The 16,167-nt window shown below is 38.8% G+C and overlaps 1 protein-coding gene across 4 annotated transcripts in view; it reads right to left on the minus strand.

The window, feature by feature from the left end:
• The window catches only part of LOC123352989, an 86,474-nt gene that overhangs the window by 68,539 nt on the left and 1,768 nt on the right, over positions 1-16,167 (minus strand). For 3 of the 4 annotated variants that reach the window (XM_044993625.1, XM_044993623.1, XM_044993626.1), the window contains exons 2-7: positions 14,783-14,998; positions 12,930-13,076; positions 10,745-10,859; positions 7,849-7,961; positions 7,481-7,625; positions 1,775-2,000 (exon numbers count right to left, since the gene is read on the minus strand). In XM_044993625.1, the coding sequence (XP_044849560.1) occupies positions 1,775-2,000; positions 7,481-7,625; positions 7,849-7,961; positions 10,745-10,859; positions 12,930-13,076; positions 14,783-14,929 (893 nt within the window). In that variant the 5' untranslated portion in view covers positions 14,930-14,998. Of the gene's footprint in view, positions 1-1,774; positions 2,001-7,480; positions 7,626-7,848; positions 7,962-10,744; positions 10,860-12,929; positions 13,077-14,782; positions 14,999-16,167 lie in introns of those variants that run through there. The other variant, XM_044993627.1, reaches the window with a different exon arrangement.

Below are 16,167 nucleotides of genomic sequence, written 5' to 3' on the forward strand. Positions count from 1 at the left end.
AGCCATTCTAGAATATGCCCCTTTCACTGCAAATTCAAACTTTCTGGAAATGATGGAGGGTGGGGAGGAAACAATCATACACAAAAGGCCAGATCCTCAGTTGGCATAAACAGACATATCAAATTACAAGATCTGAAGATCTGGCCCACAGCATGTATCTGCTCGGGCTCTGCTGGATGCACATAAGTTCCATTCAAGTCAATGAGAAATGCATGTGCATAACCAGGGACAAAATTCAGCCCTACATTTGGAAATCATGCAAGCATGTAATTACTAGATTTTTCCATAGGCCTCCAAAAAAACTCATCTTCAAAGATATCAGTTCTTTATCAAATCAGAATCCACTTTTCTGCATTGATTCTTCACTGAACAACAGGGTCAAGTTCAATGAAATGATAGTCAAAGCCCTCCATGAGATTGGCCCTACCTTCCTGAGATAGTACCACTCCATTCATGATTATGACCTCCCAGAACATCTGTGTTCTGCAGAAAAATTAAACTGCCAATCAACTGGGAGTGGCTCATGTACTCACGAGAGAGAACTTTGAGTTGAGTTGGACTTATGAATTTTTTTCTGTCAAAGGATAAGAAAGATCACTGATCTCACAGCTTTTAGAACAGAATCAAAATATTCAACTGTTTTCCCTCAGTAATTTACGCGCGGGCACACGCGCGCACACACACACACAAAAAACCCACAAACAAAAACCATTTATAAAATAATCAAATTATTTCCTTAGATGAGGGGAAGGAAGAAACAGAGAGAAAGACTTATTTTTATTTTTAAATACTTGGGAGGTAGACCTGGATAGAAATTTTCCAACAGAACATTTTTCTGTTGGAAAATGCCAATTAAACAAAATTGAAATGTTCTGCAGAAATGTGATGATTTTGACAAAATTCTGATGGAAATCAGGCAGGTTTTGACACTTGCCTGGTTTCCTGCCAGTTCACCTGCCCAGATCCTCAGCAGCCCTCTGTGCACTCAGTTTTGGGAGCAAGGCAGAGAGGAGGTTGAAGAGATGGGTGGGGTAAGCAGATCTATCACCGAGCCAGTTACCAGCTGTTGCCAGAAGGGGCACTTCTCTACATGCAGAGCCAGAGCCAGAGGCCAAGGCTGCTCCAGAGCTACGCAAGCAGCTACAGACTGGCTCCATGGCCTGATTTCCTCCTTATGCCCCAGTGTCTGTAGGTCTCCAATGCCCCAACTTCAGCCACTTGAACTCAGAGCAAAGAAAAGCATTTACTCCACAGGCAAAGGTTCTTATCCATTTCAGGGGGAGATCTGACTGAGCAAGGTCTGATTTGGCCCATAGTTTGTTACCTAGAGGTTGCTGTGGGTTGTTCTGTTTACACCTGCTCTTGTTTCATATTAGAACATCAAGTGACTACACCATGGGAGAGGAGTTGATTTATAAAAACTCATTTGAATGAAAAGCAACATTGTGATTACATAGATCTAGGCAGGCAGAAACTGAAAGTATCCTAGAGTTCAGTCAATTCATAGTCAAATGTCACTAAACTGCTTCTGCATTTCTTGGATATTCCAAGAGGTGGGAGTTAATACAAACTTCAGAGAGGAACCTCTCTCATACTTGTATTTCAACATGATGTTAAGGTGGTATATTATTCTCAACAGTTTGAAGAACATTTGGGCTAATTTCATGTCAGAGACTCAGCGATTATTTTTAATATCTTAATAGTCCAAGAATTAGATGGCTGCAGTTACTAACAACACAATATTTTTCAACACAGGAAAACAATCAATACGTACGTTATTCTTTCAAACTTGTCAACTTTTGCATCCGCTTTTAGAAGTTTATCAGTCCAGATAAACTGTCGAAGTGTTTTTGGAAGTAATTTTCCACTTTGCCTTTCACACACAGTTAACATACTATCATAATCTAATGAGATTATGGCACAGATTGAGTCTCCCAGTATATCACTTGCTGAGCAATTTAGAATAGGTGAGGGTATCTCAGGACCAATATGCATCTTGTCTGTAACAAATATAAATAGTAAATGACTAATGAATTATAGCTACCTTTTCCACTCTTTCAAAAAGTTACCAATGGCAGTATCACCAAAAAATAAAATGGAAAGGAATATCTAAAATAGAACTGTTTGTCTAAGAAATCAAATATTTGAACTTTATTTGCTTCAAAGCAGAGAGTACTGGAGGATTATAGATATAAAATTTGCAATAAGAACAGTTACTTACCTACACAGTAACTGTTGTCCTTAGAGATGCATTGGCCACATATGTATTCCACTTCAGGTGTGTGTGTGTGCACTTGAGCCAGAGACTTTTAGTCAGCAATACCCATTGGGATGGCACACGCACCCTGAGGGTCCTTGTGCCTCCAAGTCAGGGCACAAAACCCTCTCAGTTCCTGTGCACCAGAATCTTTGTGACATTAGACTCTGAAGTAGTGGGGAAAGAGGATGACTCACGGAATATATATATGCACTATAACTCTTGAAGAACCATAGTTACTGTACAGGTAAGGAATGGTTTCTTCTTTTTGGAGTGTTTGTGCACATATATTTATTCCACTTCAGGTGATTACCCAGAAGAATTCCTTAGGTGGTGGGAATTTGGAGTCTACTAAAACAAAAACTGAAGAACACATTTCTCAAAGCCTGCATCAGCTCTGGAAGCTACTGTGATGAAATAATGTTCAACAAATGTGTGAATAGACAACTCTGACTCATGGACTCTGTGGTGCCAGCTGGTAGATGGCATAAGGGCACATATGGGTTTACAAAGATCGCCTGGGTCAAGTATCTACATACCAAAGGGTGGAATGTAAGGTCTCTTATGAGAGCCAGTAGCTTACTGGTTGTCATAATTATTGTGAAATGTACTTATGGATAATATTTAAGAAGTTATTTATCTCTACTGGAAATTATGTTCTTAAAGCCTTGAAGTTAAAGGCCAGTCACCAGAAGGTGATATGAAGGTTCTGTTCAAGCAGGGGCTAGTAGATGCTACTCTCCCTGGGTGGTCATTATGTACTGTGCATCTCACAACGTAAGTTTATTTGCAGTACTGACCACAATGTATCTGTGATAGAACCTGGACTCTGACTGGCCCTGAAATAAACAGTGACATTTTCAGTTTTGTCTGGTTGTGAAGAGAGTGACACTGGAATATCCCCATTTCTGGACTATTAGCCGCACTATGTTGTTTTTCAGTGACCACTTGTGATTTTCCAAGGACCTCCTGTTGAGGTGATCTGCGAGAACATTCTGCACCCAGGAAGGTAACGGGCTTTGAGGGCACTGCACCCTCAAAATGCAGAAGTTCCAAAGTTGTACCATCTCCTGACATAGAGGACTGGACCTTGTTCCGCCCTGTTTGTTGAGGTACAACATTGTAGTTGTGTTGTCCATCACCCAGACCTGAAGAGTTCTGTGTAGCTCAAAAGCTTGTCTCTTCTACTAACAGAAGTTGGTCCAATAAAAGATACTGCCTCACTCACCTTGTCTTTATCACTAATATCATCAGGCACTCGATAGAGGTGAGAAAAGTTTGCGTGCTCTGTGTATGCCCCTTAAATCCAAGAAGTTTATATGGAGGGTTGATTCTTTGATTAACCATATAGCTGGAAGAAGAGGAGTGTAAAGTACCCCACAGCAAACGTTCTGCAGACTCATCCACCAGTACATGGATGATAGAACTTGATCAAGTAAATGAATCAGGATGTCCAGAGGGTGCTTGTTTGGTCAATACACACATCTCCACCAGCTCTGCATACATTGTAAGTGAAGTCTAGCATGATGAGTCACGTAAGTTCAGGATGCCACATGCCCTAACTGCCTCAGACAAGATTTCTATTGTCCTTGCGTGAACTTGCAGACTGGTACACAAGTTTAGCATGGACTAGAACCCTTCCTAATGCAGGTAGGCTGTGGCAGTTGTAGAACTGATGACAGCCCAGTTAACTTGATAATAGTGCTTGGGTCTGAATCTCTTCCAGACATGCACCCATTGACGTTGGTGGAACAGTGGTTGTCACCAAGAGAATAATGTGTTGCAGCAAGACCCTGGTACCAATACGTAGAGTAGCTTCCTGGCTGCCATATATTCCTGGGGAGTCAACTATACTGATAAAAGCAGCAAAGAGTCCTGTGGCACCTTATAGACTAACAGACGTATTGGAGCAGGAGCTTTCGTGGGTGAATACCCACTTCGTCTGATGCATGCCACATATGTATTCCACTATACTGATAGCATTGATGCCACAGTTACTGGTATATCTCATGCAATGAAATCAATGGCACTGGTGTCAGGGCCACCAGCACTGGAGTCATTGACGATACATTAGGTGCCCACATCAATGGTACCAATGTGGTTGGCACCAGAGTTAATGGTACCAGTGTTACATACATCAGCTCATATGGTACCAGGGAGTTGCACTCTGCAGCTCTCAATTTTAGCTCAGTACCAGACAGCTTATATTAATTTTATCAACTGAAGTTTGGCAACTGGTGTCCCTGTGTATGCTCGAGGAGCCCTTCTCGGTTCTCAATGCAGTCTTGATCTCCAGAGAGCTGGCAATTTGGGCCAGATATAACCTGGTATGGAGAATTATGTCTCTTTTCTCTGGAGGTTTTCAGGGGTTTTCTTCCTCTGTGAGTAGATGGAGGAGCCAGAGCACTTCTGGTGGAGGAGTACTAAGCTTGCTCAGTTCCAGAATGGCCTGGATCAGAGGCAGGACAAATGGATTTTTCCATGAGGTACACCCTTGGACATACCTCCTCAGGTTTTTGCATCCCCTTAGTAAAGGGCTTGCAGATACATTTGTCCCTTATATGTCTTGCTCCCAGACAAATGAGGCATCTAGTATGCTCTTCATTAATGGCCACAACTGCCTCACAAGAAGGGCAGTTTTTTAAATGTGGGGACTTTTATGCATAGCACTGGGATACCACCACAGGAGTAAAAACAGGACTACTTTTATTTATCAGGGAGAAAACCAACCCCCTCTGCCTGCCCCTCCCCCACAGGAAACACTAACAAGCTAATCTGTGCACACTAAGACTAAGCTAACAACTCTAGGACTATTTAACAGAAAAGGGTGCTCACCAGCACTAGAAAGACAATGATCTTGAGGCATCACTGAGAGCCACAGGCAGTGAGGAGGAGAGGTTGAGGCAGCTCCGCCCTTTATGACCTCGGTTAGAGGTATGAGGACACATGTGCTGCCCCAATGGGAACTCCTGTCTACAAATCTCCGGCTCTAGTGCACTGGGAAAGCACACACCTGAAGTGGAATATATATATGCACCAGCACTTGGAGAAAGAACACTGCTATAAGTTAGGTGAAATGTATTATTTTGCAAAATGCTGTATATTCTGCAGTAAATTGATTTATTTTAAAACTCACTTAGGTAGTTACACTAGCTGGTCTTTTGCCCAATTATTTTAAGCCTGAATGAATAAATGATGACATTCTACATCAGCTTGAAAAGCTCTATTAGCTCTCATGTCTGTGTGAAGGAGCACTTTTGTGTGTCTGAAGTGGAGGACCTTTTATGTTTTAATAAAGGAGAAAAATCACACTCTTCAAAAATGGTTTGGCACTCCTGGCTGGCAGGGGAAGCACAAGCAAAGCAGTTGCTCTGTGTTAACAAATTATCTCAGAATTACTGGCATTGGTACTTTCAAAAGTTCTTAACCTATCATATGCAGGTTTGTTTTTCAACATGATTATAGTAGTTGTAGGATTTAAATAATATTAACACTCTGTAAACGCTGGTATTTAAAAAAGGAGAGAGAGAGAGATGGGCTTGAACCTAATCCCTGGATCAGAATTTGGAAGGCTTCAGAATCAAAACTTGGATTCAGGTCTGGAGATCACAGATACTCCTATCTTTATAATAGGCTGAACCACAACGTGGATCCAAACATCTTGATAGTTTGGAGGCTCCAGATATGAATACTTTCTTTTCTACTTGGACCAGTCTCAAAGTGAGATGTTATTTGATTAGAATATGACCATGCAAATCATTGTTGCTACCACAGTTATATAGTTACAACGAATCTTATACAAAATGTGTGAAGTATGGTGCCAACAGAAAGGGTTAAACGGTTCGCAGGCTAAATGACCCAAGTCAACCTTTAGAGACATGTTAGGAAAGTATGTGAATGGTAATTAGCGCCATTCCACGTTAGAGAGGCTAGAACTTTGAAATGCAAACGTGTATTGTTAGAGAATTGGAGGTGATACTAATTGTATGTGTTTACTCATATCTTGTTAGATGTCAGCCATGTAAATAGACAGCTCCTGTCTATCTCTATAGCAATTGATTCAGAGATCAAAAGGGAATATCAACATTTAGATGAATGTTGGGTGAATTAATGTAATTGTCTATAGGTCTCTTTAAAGTTTGTAATAAATTGAAAAATTGCCTTATGTTAATCCCTGTAGCTAGTTACGGGTGAAGTTTAGGAAATAGGTCTACTTCAAAGTCTCCATGATTGCCTATTGTTCGCCTAAGGGCTCTGAGCTGTCAAAAGAAGGCCTGGAACTGTATAAAAACCCTTGGGTCCTGATCCTTTTTTATCTCAGGTCTGCTTGATGCTTCATGCAGGGAAGCTTAAGTCATAAGGCTGAGATCTCCAGTCCCACCTGGATTACCCTGAATATGGGCACCTATGGACTAATTCTGAAATAATTCTTTGCAACTACAAAGCTTACCATCTCTACTATGAATCTGATCTCAAAACTATACTCATGTCTGTATGTATATTGATCTTTTAACCACTACTCTCTATCTTTTCTTTTTTAATAAATTTTAGTTTAGTTAATAAGAATTGGCTGTAAGCCAATTTTAGGTAAGATCTGAAATATTCTTTAACCTGGGAGGTAACATGTCCGATCCTTTGGGATTGGTAGAGCTTTCTTATATGATGAATAAGATTTACAGTAATCCTCATCATATTTGACTTGGGTGTCTGGGTGGAGCCCTGAGGCTGGGTTGCTTTAAGGGAACTGTGTTGCTGGCTTCTGAGTAACCAGTAAGGTCTCATAGAAGCTGTTTTGTGCTTGCTTGGTAAATCTAAGTATTAGAATATCCACCAGCTTTGGGGATTGTTTGACCCATTCTTTGCAGTTGATTCTAACTGAGTAACTACAGCGTGGCTCCCCGTGCCCCTGGTCACACTAAGTAAAAAGCATTAAAATTAAATAAATTTGCTTTTCCACTCATGTAATGCTGATGTGGATTTATTGTGGAATATAGGGACCTGGGAATTGAGAGGGCTGAATTAGAGTTCCTTAAATCAGGCTTTGTGGGTATTGCTGGGGCCTGATTTGCTCCCCAACCCCCAAGCAGAGTACAGTTATGGTAGCCTTAACTCTAATTTAATTATGTTTTTTTTCCTATGTGGATATGATTTCTGATTTAAGTGTACCTGATATTTAAAAATAAGAGAGCATTATTAAGGGCTGAAGCAATGTATTACTTTTACCTGTTTCATTTAATTGGAAAACAGATCCTCCATACATGGCTAAACTGAGGTCTTTGCTTTCAACAGAATTTGGTCTTTTTTTAGCTACTGATGTTGGATTAGAATTCCACTCCGAAGGAGGTAGATCCTTATGTGAATCTGCTGCCTATAAATGCAAAATGTAATATAAATGGTGTTCTAGTCGCAAACAATTTACAATTTTGGATGTCTATGAGCAGATCTTTAATTTAGATGTTAATGTTGATTCAAAGTTAGCTATGAGAGGGGATATACATTACCTGGATTGTTATTTGCTGAATAATATTCAAAAAAACAAGTTAAAGATTTTTTCTTAGCAAAAAACTGTAACTGGAGAAAGAATAAGCTACCTTTTCCCATGCCTCATGTGTAGCCAATAACAATTCCATCTCTGTTGCTACTATGTTGTAGGTATCATTAAGAAAATGCACCATTTCGGGAGCCAGTCTTTCAGAATTATTATCTAGTGTACAGAAAACAAAATTGAATTGATTTTAAAAGTAATTTACAAATGCAAGTCTTGAGTCCTCCAAATCTTGCACACTCAAAACACACAATTAAACAAATACAGGGTCAGACTCCAAGGACCTGATTCTCCACTGCCCTGCGCCCTGTGTGGAATCTTACACCTGTGCAAAGCAAATGCATGTTGGGTACAAAATACTACCATTGGTGTAAGTGAGTGGAGAATTCTGGTTGGTTGTGTTTTAACCCCACTTTAGACTCTTTTCACATTGCAGATGAATACACACAGTTTGGGGAGCAAAATCTCAGGTCCCAAAGACTTAAAAGCAAAATTAACACTGCATTTTCCAACTTTAAGGTACCTAAGAATGACTCCTAAGATTGAGTAGGAGATTGGAATTCCAATTAAGTGCAATTAATATTTATAAAGCACTTTTAAAAGTGAATATTTTCAAGAGACCAAAGTCAAGTCATTATTATTATTATTGAAGGGAATCAATTTTTAATGTTAACTTCACAAAAAAATCTTGTTTAATTCAACCACTTACATGAACACTAAGAAAACATGTCATTTTCACATGCAAACCAAATTATTCAAGAGCATACATCGAAATAAGGAATCCTGTAGCTGTTTCATTTCTAGCTTCAAGTAGGAGATACAGCAACACTCAACAGGACATTTTTCAGATTTCCTAAGATAAAAAGCTAATTTGAAAACAGAACATTCCTGTGGTAAACCATAATTACTGCTAAGCTGCAGTTGGTATGATATTGCTATATATATTTCTCTTTCATTTATTTGTATATTATTTTCTTCCCAGATATATTTTAGCTGAATTTATTTATTTATTTATTTAAATAAAAAACACAAAATAATAAACAAAGAAGGACAATAAGCAGCATGGACTCAGTCCTCCTATGAGATCTGCATAGGCTGACCCCTGCATCTGCACAGAATTCTACTGATTTCAGCGGGTCTCCAGACAGGTACGGAGGTCTGCCTGCACATAACTCATTGTAGGATCAGGGCCTATGGCAGGAAATAATAGCATACAGTGACTTCTTCAATTTCGTACTGAAAGGTGAAAAGATATGAATGAAATTGATGGACATTACTGTGGCAAGCATGGAGCTGCTAGGTAATAATCTGAGCATACTGATATGTAATAATAGTATGAATATTATATGTGGCCCAGTCAGTGAGGTAAAGTTACTGTATGGCTATAATAGGTTATTAATCTTTCCTGTGTGGATGTACTGGTCTATCTTAATAGCAGGCTGTTGGAAAAACAAGCAGGAAAGCAACACAATGGCTCTATGTAAGCAGCCTCCCAACAACTGGGCAGCAATTATAAGACAGTGGCCTATGTCCAGGCTCCAGCCTAAAGTTCTGTATCTGTTTTGCCAAGATCGGGAGTCTAGCGATCAAAAGGGACACTAAATGGTTAAAGGTGACAATTCCTGTCAGCAAGTTTTTAAAACACTGAGCAGCTTTTAAAGACAGGAAACTCCCAGCAGCAGACAGAAAACTGGTTTGTGATTTAAGGAAAGGGGCTGTCACTCAGAGCCCAGCAGCCTTGTGGTACCTATAGGAAGCTTAGGTCTACCAGGATCCCCATCTGGAAGATGGATAGACACATGGGTTAGCTAGATGTGAATATTGTCTGTTTTATGGTCTTTTTCTTTTAAACGCTTTTTTTTTAAATAAATACTTTCCTTTAAGAAGGCTGTCTGGTCACTGGGTACCACTGTCATAGCTCCTGGAGGAAAAAGAACTGCAGGAACTGAAACTAAGTCAGACCTGGTCTGAGAGTGGGAGAATTGGGTGATTCCATCCCAAGGCACATGATAGCTCAAGGCATAAGATGTGAGAGGGGATGAACTCAGAGATCAGGAGGGAGTGAGACAAGCAGTTAGCCCGGTAACTGTGACAGTTATGTGAGACACATCTGTAGTAACAAATTAAACCGCAGGTCAAAATTCATCCATGGTGTTAACTCCCCCAGCTTCAGTGGAATGACATCAGGGAGAAATTTGATCTATTTAGCCCACATCCTTCCATTTGGCAAATCTGTATTTGGTGCAAGATTGAAGGAGGGGTAAAGACAACTTGCTTTCAGGTGGCATTTTATCTGAAAAGATGGGGATAATGATACTTACTGCCTTTGTCAAGTGCTTTGAGAACTATGAAAAAAAGCACAATGAAAAGTATGGTATCAGATATTCGTCATTATAATCCCTAGATCCTGGGCCAACCAGGGACTGGGCGATTTCTCAGCATAAATTAGAGCTGACAAAGGACCACTCTCACTTACATCCAGCAACCCACTGCCCCAGAAAGCCATACTGGCAGCCAGGAATCAATGGAGTGGAGGGACATACTGGTGAACCCCCTTTCCTATAGGAATGACCCATGCATTGGAAGATAGCAGGATGTATGGCATAAGAGATGCTACAGTCCTCACAAGGATTTTCAAGTGTAGGAGAATCCTTAGGAGGCCAGATCCGCTTGCTTTACAGCTGCTGTGCTCAACCAAAATGATGCAAAAGCAGCCAGAGAAGGAACCAGAACCTGACCCATTATTTCTGTGGTACAATCAATTCTTGTTTATTCATAAAAAGAGTAGATGGCTTGATTTGAGTCTATCAAATCTTTTGATTAATACTTTTGTAGACAAAGATTTAGCTATAAACTGTAAGATTTGCAGATAGTGGCAGTTGTTTTTATTGCCCAAGCTTGCTTCCACATATATATGGCATAGACAGTATATCTTAACTCACCAAGTCTGAACTGACAGCTAATGCGTTCTGCAGCTTTTAAGCACTGTTGCTTCAGCCAAATCCTTGTATCTTCTTCCAACTTCTTCTGATCTATCTCACTCATGTTTGTGGAAGACTAGGTACAGAAGGTTTGGGTTATCACAAGAACATAACATCTTTTATAAACAGTTCTTGTCATTTTTTGCTGCCAGGGCCAAGACTGTTGATTATCACATTAGGGAAGGAAGTTTTAGTAGAGAAAATTTGCCAGTCAGCAGTGCCTTATGTCAGTCACTAAGAGGAAGGTCTGGTGCCAGTGAATACAGAGGGAAGTCTTCTCTCCCAAGAATTTCTTAGTCCCCAGTAAAATTATTTCGAGTCAAACTTACTTCTAAATATCTTTATCCTGGAGAAAAGTTTACTTGAAGGAATATCTTATTTTTTAGAAAGAATACCCAGAGTTATGCTTACTTCTCAGTACCTTTATGCTTGAGCTTACGTTCCTTTGCTATATGACACACTTTTTCATGTACCAGTCTTACTCTGCCTTACTCTCAAATGTTAAACTCCAAGGTTGGATATATACACCAACAGAAAAAGACACAGGAGGTGAAAAGTAATACAAGAAGCTCTGAATTACAATTCATGGAGTTCCTGAAGCATCATTCCAAGTTGTGGTTTGTAGGACCAATGGAGGGGAGAACCCTTGAACGAAATGGATGTTCTGAGATTTGTCAAAAAGTTTAATGGATCACAGAGCAATCTGACCCCTCCATTACTCCCTACATCCTCTCTTCCTTTGGCAGCATGGCGCATGAAGAAGCCACACTGCCATTACTTCCTTGCCTATCTTTGTCCTCTAATCCCCAGTTAAAGAAGAGAAAATGGCAAGTTGCTATTGACAGAAGCAGTGGATCTGAAACACCTCTATAAAATATTTCTTGCAAAAACAAATGTACTGGACTTCAAAATAGTAATGAACTTCTTCCTTAGAGATAGCAAAAGCCTAATTTGAAAAACAAGTGATCAAGTACTTAACTCTGAAAACTAAAACATTGTTTTGTGATTTTATTAAGGGATGTCCAGAAGTGTAGTGAGGTCTTCTATTTTGGTTCTGATTTAAAAACAAAAAAAGCATAGTAAGTAAGGCACGAAGCAGTTAAAAGTTCTGCCTTCCTACTTTTTGTGGCTTAAAGTTAGACGTTTAAGACAGGGGAACATTTATTTCAAAGAGGAGTAACTTTTCCCTAAAGAAAATCTGTAGTAACTTTCTCACAAAGACAATGATTTTAGGGAGTGCTCTTGTCCCAAGATAGTCTTACTGGGGAATAATAAATTCCCACAGTAGCAAGTCCTGTTATCAGGATACTCTTATTAAAGGAAATAACCTTTTCCTAGGGTAAAGATACCACACAGACTAATTTCAGGCTACTCAATGTGGAGCAAGAAATTCTCAGATTTAAAAACTACTGCTTTGGCAACAAAAGATTCTAGTAGCCAGACAATCAATGCTTAAGAAGGTTTTAAAGATATGGAACAGAATCCTGAGCTCCTTTCTCAGTTCATAAGCAAAATTTCCATTAAAGTTAACATTTTTGCCTGAGTAAGGCCCTCAGGATTTTGTCCAGAACTGTATACACAACAGGACAGCAGCCACACTACCATCCTCCCTACATTCAGTCATCAGCTTCCATAATGAAGAACTGAATACTTCCATCCTCTTTGTCACACACAAATGCTTCCAAACTCATCAAGTCTGCTACCATATGAATTCCGTTCTAAGAAGAGTCTGCTCAAAGGGCTAGATCCTACAATCCTAACTCAGACAAAATTCCCAGAATGTCAATGAAAGTTTTGCTGAATTAGGACTACAGAATCTATCCTTATATGAGTTTGATATCTCACTGAATCTGGACTTGAACCATAGCTCCAAATGAGAAAACCCTCATATATACACCCATCATCTTGTTTTCTTTTCAAGTTTCCTGAGAGGAGGAAAAAATACTTGAAAGCCTGTTAGATACAAGGTAACACTTTATATATAACATTTTAATCTTATTTCAGATCAATTAACTATACTGAAAAATTTTAAAATACAATTTTATAACTGAGAACAAAATAATTCACTTTACTTTTATGACAAAAACAGATTTGTACATGTTCACGTTATGTTGCTGTAGGCTCAAAGCTCCCATAACTCACTTACTAGTAGACTAGGTTGATTAGGACACTCATGAAAATATTTTTTAACAAAATGCTGGCCAAGAAGACAGAAAATCATTTGTCGTTGTTTAGGATTTCTTAGTTGGTGCTTCACGTCATCAGCAAGAGCAGCTCCAAGTTTGTCTAAAACCTAAAGGAGAAATAAATTACAGTAAATATTCAGTTTGCAGTGTTGTTGTAGCTGTGTTGGTCCCACAATATTAGAGAGACTAGGTGGGTGAGTAACGTTTTTATTGGATCAACTTTTGTAGGTCAATAGCTTCTCTCTTTCACCCACAAAAGTTGGTCCAATGAAAGATGTTACCTCACCCACCTTGTCTCAGTAAATATTTTAACATACTGTAATTCCAGAAATTCTTCACACTTTAATTCAGGCTAACTATTGACTTTTAATGCACCTGCACTGTAGTATCTGGACATCACCTGAAGTTCTTTAAGGAGCAATCTTAATGTGGCTGACCCAGAGGTTTCATTTTATTTCAACATGTTGCCATGCAGAACAATCCCTGTCTTGGTTCCCAAGCTCATCTTTCTGCTGTTGGGCTAGAACGATCCCAGGCAGCAGACTGCTCATTCCCTGAGGCAATGCAAGCAATTTACATTGTTCCTTAGCAGAATCCTCTGTGTGACACATGGAACAATACTGACAATCACCAAAGGCAGATGATTCCAGCTTTCCTTAGTGGCATGGAAGGTCATTGCAATAAGGGAATTCTGAGAGAGGGACGGGAAAGGAAAATAAATGGTGCAATCCCAGAGGGCCCCCTTACTGTGTAAGGTATTGCAACATTGGGCCGTATGCTGTAAATAAAATTGATGCTACTCAGATTATTTTACTTCCCTATTTGTGGATTCAAAACTAAACAATGCATTTTGTTTGTAGGTGTATTTTCTTTTACATAGCAGGTTAAAATGGTGTGTGTGTGTGTGTGTGTGTGTGTGTGTGTGTGTGTGTGTGTGTGTGTGTGTGTGTGTGTGTGTGTGTGTGGAAATCTGCATTGATTCTGCTTTATAACTCAGAGCAAATAAAGATTTCAAAATATTACAGCCAAGGATTCTTAGAGATTATGATAAAAAGGGGGAAGGGGAAGAATATAATAATTGAACAAAAGTTTGAACCATATAAAAACTATGGCGGAAAAGAATGCTTTAGGGTTTACCTACAAGTAATGAAATTTTATTAAGCAAAGAAAAGTTAAGGCTGAATATCAGAAAACCCATAAGAAAGCAAAATACTCTGGCAAATTTTTATTAAATTATATTTCAGAATTATGAAAGAATTATGGGGCAAACTCAGATCTGGTGAAGGTATGAATTTGGTCTGATGTTTATGCTAGCATTCTGTTCAAGTATGTCCATCTGTCCAGGTATTTATAACCTGCCCTGTCCATGATATGAGTGAAACTAAAAAGTTACAGAACGCAAACAGTCTGGAAGATTGTAATCTTCCCCTTGCCTCATATTTGTCGAGAGTTTCTTTAGCTGTTTTTAGGGGGAGGGCAATTTCTGTTTTTGTGTAAACACACTGCCTTTAGAGAATTTACTGTGGGAAAGCTAGTGTGAACAGTTGAGTAACATTCTGATGCATGACTTTTGTCCTAACTTTCAAGGAGAATAAACTTCTTGACTATTTAACTGAAATATTCATTAGAATATTTACCTACTTGCATATTCAAAAATGAGGTTGTTGTTTTAATACCCCCCACACTAAGGAAAAAATGTCCATATAAGCAAAGCAATAGGAAAAAGGACAGATCAAAAATTGAAAAGATGACATCCACATGTATTTAAATAATTATTAATCATCATTATATGTATTGAAAACAAACATTTTACCTTATGCCATGGTTTTCCTGGTAATAATGTCTCTTGTAGGCTAGAATTTAACCAAGATACATCCAAAGTCTGATGGTTTCTACATAATCTTATCCTTGCATGTCCAGACGTTCCTCCAAATTCATCCATTTCATGTGATACTTTCATCAGACATAGGTTTCCTTATTGTGCTCTTGTCAGCTTTATGCAGAACTTAATTATGTGATGCTGAAAAACCTTAGTCAGGGAAAATAATTAACATATATGTTACAATCTAGCTAGAAATATTATTTAAGAAGGTTATTTCTTCCCCGTGATGATATTTTTTCAATCCATCATTCCAGCAGCCATTTAAAACTTTTTATTCTGAACTAAATTAAATATTTCAATAGTAACAGAAATTACAGAGGAGCTGGGTGCACAGTGCTCAATCCATACTGAATTTCCACTAGAAGTCCTGTGTATGGAGCACCTACAAGATCAGACCAATAAAGACACAGAGTTCCTGTAGCATCACTAACTTACATTAGCACCTTTGTACAATTTTAAAAATCATTTAATCTTTTGTCCAAATTCATGTTGAAGCAAATCCCCATTAAACTTCAACAGAAACTGGCCCATAGCTTCTAGAAGACTTCTCAGGATTTGGGATAATTCACCCCACCCCCCAATCCATACTACACAAGGCCCTGTGCAAAGTCCACACTGAAGGATGTGATTTTCACAAGTGTTGACCAGCCAAAACTCAGTGGGATCTGTGGGTGCTCAGCACCATTTAAAATCAAGCCTTAGGAGCTTAAATGGGGCATAGTGTACTAAAAGACACTCTAGTTCAGGTAAGAATGTTGTATAGACCATATCACTAAGTAATGGCAGATTAATGACAGATGAATACATTAATATCTGTGTACACTTTGAGGTTGTAAAGTGTTTATATACATAAAAGTATCATTAGTACAATGAGTGCAATTTAAAATTCAGCATTTACTGTTCTGCACTAACAGCAGTACTATATATATTATTCTCAATTACCACAAGGAGATGTAAATGCTGAAGTTTTTAAATAGCACCCACTCTATTATTTTAATGACTCAGGCCCTGATCCTACAAAGATTAATACATGTGCTTAACTTTACACACTGTGTATCTCATTGAAGTCAATAGGACAATTCACTGTTTAAAGTTAAGTATGAATCAGAAGGATTGGGGCCTTAATTAAGATAAATGAGAGAGGAGCTACTGAATTAGGGTTCTGTCTTTAAGTTGTACTGAAATAATTAATTTAAAAGTTTTTATAACTTTTGTATAAAAAAAGTCCCCTTTGGCTGAAAACTGAGACATTCTCAGATCCAAAAGCATTTTCTCTGTAATAGTTTTGCATCTAAAACCAATATATTACATTTCTA

This window comes from Mauremys mutica, chromosome 19 (assembly GCF_020497125.1).
Source record: "Mauremys mutica isolate MM-2020 ecotype Southern chromosome 19, ASM2049712v1, whole genome shotgun sequence".
NCBI classification, from domain to species: domain Eukaryota; kingdom Metazoa; phylum Chordata; order Testudines; family Geoemydidae; genus Mauremys; species Mauremys mutica.